This window comes from Amphichorda felina, assembly GCF_050947745.1.
Source record: "Amphichorda felina strain 45539 chromosome Unknown scaffold_1, whole genome shotgun sequence".
NCBI lineage: Eukaryota > Fungi > Ascomycota > Sordariomycetes > Hypocreales > Bionectriaceae > Amphichorda > Amphichorda felina.
Window position 1 is genome coordinate 1,713,833 of NW_028145049.1, and position 9,368 is coordinate 1,723,200.

Here is a 9,368-nt window from a genome sequence, read left to right on the forward strand (position 1 = left end):
AGCCATCATATCTGACAACCCGCCGGTCCGCCGGTCTCGGAAACCCCATTTTCTTCCATATATCGGACGTGGCCTCCAAAACCTGGCTCCGCCTCAAACTTCTCCAAAACCTCCAAAACCTGTTGGCTTTGGCAGTGCCGATAGCGACCAAACCAGTAAGCTCAGCTGCAGCTATCTCTGCGTGCCAAATGAGGGAAAACTGAAAGCGTATTTCGACACTCGGATATATCCAGCAGAGGCTCTCGCCGTTGGAAGGGTTCCGCCCATGGAGCTGTGCACTTGCTTGGTAGGTGCGCATACGATACACTCGAGTACCTTACTTCAAAAAATTACTTCAGGAAGGGTGCTCAGCCTTGTCGTACCTTGGATTCAAAGTGAGTGACCGACCCGACCCGGCATCAACCTACGTATGCCGCGGCAGAGCACAGGGTATCACGGACCGGACCGTAACAGCTCAGTATCGCTACTCGGATGAGAAATCTAGGGCCAAGACCCAGCCAGAGCCTCTCTTGGGTGATTACCCATAAGTTCATATGAAGAACTGAGCCTGGGAGACTGGAAAAGCAAGGCCCGCCCATGGACGTATTCTCCAGTCAACCGGCCGCCTAGACATCCGATTATTCACCAAATAAGGGCGTTGCAAGCCAAATTTGACCATGTCTTTCAGCTGTGGACTGGTATTCTGGAATCCGTGGCCGGTTATTCAGGTGCCCGAGGTCCGCCGCCTGTGTTGGCTCTACCACGGCTCAACCTGATACTACCCCGACGGCGAATTTCTTGGCTGTACCGGTGTGAGCTGTGTCGATCAACCGACTATTTGATGCGTCATTCTTCGCTCGGTGTCGTTCAGCTGTTGTCCAATCTCTCAAAGCCTGCTGTTAGGTGATAGTGACGGGCTGTTTTAGACTGATTTCATCATGTACGAGTACACGATGTGGGCTGTTCAAGCCGTCGACGCCATCGGACGCCATCTGCTCCCCACATGTACTTGCCGCAACTTTGTTCACTTCGCCCCGTCCTGATGATATCATGTGGAAATGGATCTCCTCATAATCATAACGCTGTCATAATTCGTATCCTTGGTATATGTGGCCAACTTGCACGAGACCAACCAAACCCAAGCTTCCGTCTCTGCTTTGAACCAGCATGTCTATGTGTGTCTCAGAATGTGCGACGGAGATTTTGTTCCCCCCTCCCCGCACCCATCGACCGAGTATCTCCGGGCCTGAAATGTTTGGAGCGTGGGGGTCCGGTTGGAAACTCCGGAGTCCAAGACTACCATACCAGTCTGCGGACGTGGGCGTCTACGCCCTCAAAGCCGCAACGGCATTCTCAAGAGCATCTTCTCATTTCTTAGGCAGTCGGTACTTCCCCCCGCCAAGCTCTAGCTCCTGCTCAGAAACCTTCTCGTCCAGGAACTCCTGGAGCTCCTCATTGGTCCAGGGGCACCCGTCTGGGATGAGCATCTTCATCATCATGAGGATCTGGCCCAAGGGCATCGCCGGCGCCGAGTTGGTCAGCATGCCGACAATGAACTGCCAGTAGACGGCCTGTCGCTCCTTCTCCTTGGAGCTCACACCCTTTGGTTTCCGTGGCGATGGCTGGGCGTTGTCCGCCTGGTCCTCCTCGCCGCCAGCGTCCGCGGCTGGCTCCGTCGTCTTTTCTTCCTCTTGCCGCTCAATCACAACGTAGGTTCGGCTTCCGATGTCTTTGATGACCTTCTGGGACACCCAGAATGCCAGCGCAGCCTCGAGGAGGTCCTCGTCAATCATAAGTTGCTGCCATAATCCATCAAACGTCCTCTGTGCTGGGTGTGAATCGCCTGGGGACCCGTCTTCGTTATGAAAAGCGTAGATGACGGCCGCCTCATATGTCTTGCACTCCACCAAAATGGACCGATCTTCCAGGTCCAGCTGGATGGTGGCTGTCCCAAGATGGTCCAGCCAGTTGAGCTTCCGTGAGCTTTTGAGACGCTCGAAGCCTGCCTCGTACTGCTGCTGCACGGCCGAAACGGTGGCCGGCACCGAGAAGGGCTCCTTGGGCAAGCTGGGCCAGAACAGGCGCGACAGAATCTTGGAGTGGAATTGCAGTACGTCGCCGTCCTCATCGGGCTGCCTGTGGAGGTGTTTCCCAAGGACTGTGTCTACACGACGCGAGTCGTTGACATCCTTCATCATGACATCGCAGTTCTGCAGGGCTGCCTCTCCAAAACGTTTCTTGAGTAGGCTGAGCACCTTGAGCTCCTGCTGAAACCCGGTCTGGCTGGACAGCAGACGCTCAGCGATGATCGATTGGAACTCTTTGATAAAGATCTCCTGAGACCCGAGCGCACCGATCAGGGTTCCGATGACATCCTCAGTCTTGGGGCGCTTGTAATTGACTCCAGCATCGACGGGGTCCGGGACCCAAGTCATGTCATTCCATCCCGAGTCATCTTCGTCAGCATGGCGCCCTTGCTGCTGGGAAGGATCATTCAGGATAGCAGCCAACTCGACCAGTTTGTCCTTGCTCTCCTCAGCGTCGGTGGTCTTGGGGTTTGACAGCAGCCCCGTGACGACGATGCGGATCGCGTCGTCTCTCTGACACAGGTACAGCTGCAAGGCATGGACAACTCTGTCCAACAGAACTTTGGAGTGGTCCAAGGCGTGAAAGGTGCGAATCATGGAGATGTACGTCTGCAATATGGAGAGCGTTGAACAGCCTGGATGCAAGAGCCTCTTCTGCAGAGTGGCAGAAAAAGTGTCCGTGAGCTGTAGGCGGCGCTGAGGTGTTGTCACGGCCGATCGAAGGTCCTCTACGGCTCCCTTGGTCCTTGGCCAGTGTAGTACAATGTCAAAGAGCTCCTGGATACGAATAGTCACCAGTCTACCAACGGCAATCTCCTTCCAGCCTTCCACGTCAGCGTACTCGATCTGGACACCGAGTCTGCCGAAGACAAGAAATGCCAGGTGCCCGTACTGGTTCTCAACCCAGTCACATAGGTCCGCCATACAGCCTGTCAGCATGGATGAGGGTTCTGTCGACGACAGCCGGCTGCCGCGGCCAGAATCATCCCAGACGCCGGCATACGTTTGTTGGATGAAATCCTGCATGCACAAGTCCATGACCTCTGCGAACAGCACTTGGAACTTCTCCCCGGCTAGGCCAACGCTGTGGAGTGACTCCACAAGCCCGAGCAGCTCCTCGCGCGGGCCGGAGATCGAACCATTCCCGTACAAGTCTGAGCGCCGCGGAGTCTGTGGACTACGCGTGTGCAGTGTCTCAGTAGTCAAGCGTCTGAGGACGTCGCGCAATGCGCCCTGGAGGCCTCGCGTCCACGAATTGCCGATAATGGCGTGCAGGTCCCGCCTAAAGAGGGAAACAGCGGCATCAGCGGCGGCCTCGTCCTTGAAGCCGCGGACGATGAGGGACAGGCCATAGAGATATTGGCGGTGGGCTGCCTCCAAGGTGCGGATGCTGGAGAGCAGGACCTGGCCATGACCTCCATGGCTGGCACAGGCAGCCAGTAGGGGAAGGACGTGGTTCACGAAGTGCTGGCGGACCTGCTGGGTATGCCAGGACAGGATGTCCTCAGTCTGGGTCGCATGAGGCAGCGCGGCGCGGGGGTGCAGGACGAGGGAGAGCTCTGAGGCAAAGACGTCATCGAGATCCTGGGAATCGGACGCCAAGGTGCCGAACGAGTCCTCGACAGCAACCGATGAGGGAAGTTGGATGCGGGACGTGACGACATGCCATGCGCGGTCCCAGCGCACCTGATGGCTGACGAGGGTGCTCGCGTGGTGGGTGGAGGCCTGGGGGAGACCGCCAAATGGCTCACCAGGTTCGGTGGCAGGGAGCAAGGGCGTGGGCTGCGAGACGTGGGCATCGAAGACGGAGCGCAACACCTTGTGTTTACGCGCTCGGATCCTAGACACGCCCATAGCCATGGCGCGTCTCCTGCGGAGCTATCTGCCGTTGCTACTGTTGCAGCGCGAGGCGCATACTTCTGCTTTATGGCACCGCCGCTGCTTCTGGTGCTCCTGGCGCTTCTGGGGCTCCTGATGCGACCGGACAAGGCAAGTTCTTCGTGGGCGGTGGTGGTTAGGTTGTTTCGTGGATGCAAGCGTGGTCTGCCTGCTGCTATTTTTGTTGTCGCTTGTTGGTGCTGGAGGGGACCGGCCGCCCAGGAGGTGTTGGCTGCCAGTGGGCCTCTGACGCACTGAGCGCGCTGCGCCTCACCCACCAACCACCCCCTAGGTACCTAAGCGACGCCAGCGTTTAAGTGCGGTTAAACGACGGCAGAATGGTCATTAACAGTTTAGCACTGACTCTGGGAGGGGACAACCCCAGCTGCCCAGCTGCCAGCCTGCCATCGCCAGGTGCACAACCTGGAAGCGAGGCGACAGCTCCCCGGTCCACCATCTCCACCTCAGATTTACCCCGGTCCCTTCACCCCCCAGTGCCGCCTGCAAGCATCCTGGAACCTTGAACCTTCACTTGCCGCCCGTTGACGAAATGCATCAATTGAACCATCCTGGTGATGGAGGTGCGGGTGCCGCACACAGGTGTCCACACGCAAGGCCCAGAGGAGTGCCTCGAGTCCTCTCGAGATCGGGGCACATCCACGTTTGTGACACGCAAGCCGCAAGCTAGATGAGTTCCATCAGATTCACCCTGACCAGACCGCCGGAATCCCCCTCTCAGCAAAATCCACCGATGGGCACGCAGCCGCGACGATGTGACATGATGCTATCAATTGCCTTTGCCGCCGCCATCAAAATGCCAGGCACGGCATCTAACATAAGGGTTGATTCGAGGCTCGCACGCCACCATCTTGGCACCGTTGGTGAATCGAACTACTATCGGACAATACCCGTTCTCCGCGCCTCGTCATTGCCGCACCGCCGTCGATCGGTGCCAAAACTGAGAGCCGCCAGAGTCGCAGCTAGGAGCGCGGACAAGCGAAGACCTTGGCAAGCTTGGAACTTGTGTGTGCGTCCTCGACTCCTCCCCCCGCGTCAATCGGGTAGATGGCGCGGCAAATCGACGATATGTGGCAAACGTTTCAAACACCAGCATTCTCACATTGCAAGTCCAGGTCTCTACTGCCTGTACGAAGTACGAGTTTGTAGAGCCGGTCAGCTTCGGAAGCATTCAGCGTCGGACCTTTTCGGTTGATCCTTCGCCGGAGACCTTCGGCCGGAGCAGCCCCCAACCGGCGCCGGAGGCCCAATTGCACTGATTTCCAGCTGTCAGTTCGAGCAAGGCAACCCCCTGATGGCGCCCGCAAACAATTATTACAGCGCGCGGGCATCTTGGCCCATACGCATCATGTTCCGTGTGACTGGATTGCAGCGTAGCATGCTTGAACAGCCCCACTGGCAGCGTGGTCCTGTTGTAGCGTGCTGGCGTGGTAGTAGCGTGGCCAGGAGGTGCAGTGCATGGCGGATGCGACGCTGCCAGCTTCAGATCATCGTGTGGCTGTCGCTACGGGGTACCCTCGCTGCCGAACCGGTTCAAGTACAAGGCCTGTACGTACATACTATACATGTACTCCGTACTTGGTGGTAGTACTATGTACTAGCATTCTCCAGTCTGCATTCCACGAGCAAGGAGTTGCGACCAATTCACTCCAGGGCCCAAAGACCCTGGCAAGGAAGTTACCATCAGCTGGTGGATGGGCTGATATTAACTAATAGACCTCCACGAGTACTACGGATACAGATAGGCATGGATGAGATCACCGCGTGACAAATGTAGCGCCGTGGCCCCCAAGCCCATCTGCCGCACATCTCCAGAGTCCCGTCGATCGCCTGGGTGATTTAGCCCCCGACGCACGTCCCTATTGAAACGGACTGAGAAGCAACAGTTGGAAACATGACACGGCGGCTCTCGTCACTGACTCGGGAAGACGATGGGCGAAGACGACGGGCAAAGACGACGCGAAATCCACAACGGTGGGAGACGAATTTCCAAAACCAGTGGTCCCGTTTGCCGATCTGTCGACTGGCCGTTGCAGAAAGGGGAGACCGACTCTCGCGAACGCCGAAGGAGCGGCCGCTCTCGAATAATACCACGAATAGTACCACATAGGATTGAGGGAAACTGGCCGAGAAGCCGTTGGTTACCTGCCGTCTTTGTGGTCAGTCAGAGGCATCGCACGATGCTCTCAGCGGCCTCACACGCCAATTTCCCTCAAGATTGAACTGGTGTTTGGATACGAAGAGTGCAATTGAGGACCATCTTGGCAACTTGCCCATTTGCGACTAGGATACGATTATCCGGAGGGTCCCCATCTCGGCCTCATACCGAGGTGCGTGTAGTACTCTGTACGCGTGTATCATCTGTCACCTTTTTGTCCCATCTCTCTCATCTTGCTGTGCAGCTGTCTCATCTCAATGTCCCCGCGACAGGGCTCCAGTGGGATCCATTCTTCAGCAGATCGCCCGCAGAGGGCTTCTACCCCACAGCACGCCTCTGTCTGTACTGTCCCCGGGTTCATTATTTCCCATCACGAGCGCAGAATGGCCCTCTTAATATGTTGGTTGATGAACAAACCAGCGGGGTCTAATAATTCAAGAAAGGGTCCAGACCTAGTAGTGTCAGTCCCGACCACGCCATGGAGTTTACCGGCAATGATCCTTACCTAGTATCTACTTACTACATGTATAATGCATAGCACTAGTATTACTGGTCCCTACATAGGTACTACGGATACTACGGATACTATGTACTACTGGTAGTAAGAGTGCTCAACCAACACGCTTTCCCCGTTCCTGGCTGGCCACGACCTGGTTACCAGTCCGCCTGGGTCGTTCGAAGAGGGCGTCGAGTTTGCTCGCAACTGCCCACCGGGCCTGCACTATTGTAATGCAACGCAGAGGAGGCTTGTAGCGGTCTGGCCTCTGCATCTTCAGCAGCAGGCCCGCAGTCTGATCCGACGGTGCTATTTGCGTCGGGGCTGTGGATACTATTACTACTTGCATTGCTACTAATATGTAGCAGCAGAACCTACATGCACATGTCGACCCGTCGGGCGACCATGTTTCCTAATCTAAATCTCCTGGTCTGCGATTCTGATGGTAGGATGGCTGATGGGCCTACTGCACGCATCTTCCGATAACGAAAGCAAGGGAGCGGCGATCGCGCCGAGGCCTTCGCCATGTCTCACAGTCGCACACTGCTCAGGTCAGGCGGGCAAAAGACGTCGATAGCCGCGGTGCTTCATTTCTTCGCGGCTTCGGTTTGGGGGCACCCTGCCAATTAGAAAAAAAACGTGGCAGCTGGGCGTTGCATGATCTTCAGTCTCTTCTCCCTCCCCCTCCCCCTCCCCTCTCTCCCATCATCTCTATCTGCCACTCGCCACACTCCTAAGTAAGTAGGTAACCCCATCTATCTGCTCTCCCCACCCTGAGAGGCCCAATCCCCCTCCTCGCCCATATGCGCACAACACAGCGACATTGGAGCCAGGGTCTCCCACCAGCGCCCGCAGCAACTCGCGCGTCGACGTCATTGTCGTCGACTCGGATGCGCAACCGGTGTGAGGTTTCAGACCCGGAGCAGGTTTGGACCCCCAAGAAGGTGCTGTACAGACCGGTTGTCGTCACAATCATGCACTGCTAGAGGGACTACGAGAGATTTTCGCCAGTGTGAATCGAATTGGGTATTTTTTTCCCCAAGGGGAGAAGACGCAAGCCATCTCAGGCCTTGCGTCATAAAAACTACCTAAGTAGCATATTGGTTGAAGTGCTATGTGCTCAAGAAGTGAAGAACCCAAGTTGTCATCCGTCATATTCCCGTCTTCCACTTGATCGCATCTATTAGCGACCCCGGGCCAGTAAAACAGAACAAGCCAAAACCCATAGGTATCCCGTAAACCAACTCCCCATCGTCTTCGTACACCCGTCCCTGTCAAAAGCATGATTCATAGGGCGCCCGTCTTCTCTGCGCCAAATTCATAATAATAATAAAAAAAGACATGCTCGCCTCCCGTAACCCAAAATATACCGTTTTTCCAAGTCTAGTAGAAAACGAGAGAATAATGAACAAGAATAGGAAGCGATCATAAAAAATGATCCAACGGAGCAGCACACCCAAGGTGCATGTAGCGCATGGGCGACAGGGGGGTAGGCGGCCGCAGCCCCTCCTCCCCCCCACACCTATGGTGTGATGATCTCCCTTCTCGGGGCCAAATCCGCCTTGGCCTTTGGATGCCGCAGACAGGGCGGTGGGCTGAAAGGGTCACGCAACCATGTGCGTCTCCTCGAAACGATCTAATCCGGAGTGATCGACCTCCGGAACACAACCCACCCCCTGGATGCGAACCCAGAGCGAAAACAGCCTCACGCTGCAGCTGCAGCTCGCTCACGAGTTACGGCGCTGCTTGCACTTATCGTGCAGCAAGTGACCGTTGCGGGCCGTTGTCCTGGTGAACTCAGCGCCGCAGTTGGGGCACGACGCCTTGGTGGCCTGCCCCGACTTCTCGCGCTGATGTCGCAGGAGATTGCTAAAGGTAGAGAACTGCCGCCCGTTGCAGCCATGCTCCCAGCACCGTGGCTTGGGCCGGCTCTGCACTACTCTGACGTGCCCGCCCTCAGAGTGAGTCGAGGACGCTTGGCTGCCAATGCTACCAGAAGTCATGACTGCTGGCACCTGGTACATCATACCGCCATCGTGTCCTACAGATAGGGGCGATGACCGGTTGCTATTTGAAGATCCAGGTCAGCTTCTTTCCCGCTCCTTTGTTTGGGGTGGAAGGGGACTCACCTATACGATGCCGAGGGGTACGGGCTAGGCTGATACTCGATGGGCATCCCGTAGCTGTGGTGCATGTGTTGCGTGTAGGGCGTGGGGAACATCTGAGCCTGGCTAGGGTCGTGGATCGGCGGGCTATAGGAGGGCATGTAGGGCTCGGTTAGGAGAGAGACGGGGGCCGTGGCTGTCGAGTAGGTAGGCATGTCCATCGAGGTGGCCACGTCGGGAATTGGGGACATGTTGGGCGAGCTCATGTAAGAGGCCTGGCTGCCAACCCGGCGAAGTCGGGATGCGAAGCGCGAGTCTCGTCGCACCCGGTCCTGTTGGCGCTTGATCTCCCTCTGCTCTGGGGTGAAGCATGTCCTGGGAGGGCTGGATGCGAGCGAACTGGCGACGCTGGGAGGCGTGAGGCTAGGGTCTGATCCAGAGTTCATCGACGAAGTGGAAAAGTCATGGCTGACAAGGCTTTCTGGGGATGCGCTGGATTCCAGAGGGCCAGCTGTGGCATGGTTAGCTATGTGTACACAAGCATTGGCAGGCTTTCTGGCTCAAGCCGACTCACCAGGCCATGTGAAGGGGGCAGGTCGGGGTCCCAGGCCCATGGCGGGATCAAATGGTATGGCAACGGCGCTCAT

At 56.7% G+C, this 9,368-nt stretch overlaps 2 protein-coding genes across 2 annotated transcripts; both read right to left on the minus strand.

The window, feature by feature from the left end:
* Positions 1-1,346: 1,346 nt before the first annotated feature.
* ACO1O0_000550 (anaphase promoting complex subunit 2) lies at positions 1,347-3,926 on the minus strand (the record flags this gene model as incomplete). Its single annotated transcript, XM_083190048.1, has 1 exon — positions 1,347-3,926. One exon carries the CDS (start codon positions 3,924-3,926, stop codon positions 1,347-1,349), a length of 2,580 nt encoding a protein of 859 aa, XP_083053907.1.
* A 4,417-nt stretch (positions 3,927-8,343) lies between these two features.
* Positions 8,344-9,368, minus strand: ACO1O0_000551 (uncharacterized protein; the record flags this gene model as incomplete). Its single annotated transcript, XM_083190049.1, has 3 exons — positions 8,344-8,683; positions 8,746-9,232; positions 9,296-9,368. 3 exons carry the CDS (start codon positions 9,366-9,368, stop codon positions 8,344-8,346), a joined length of 900 nt encoding a protein of 299 aa, XP_083053908.1.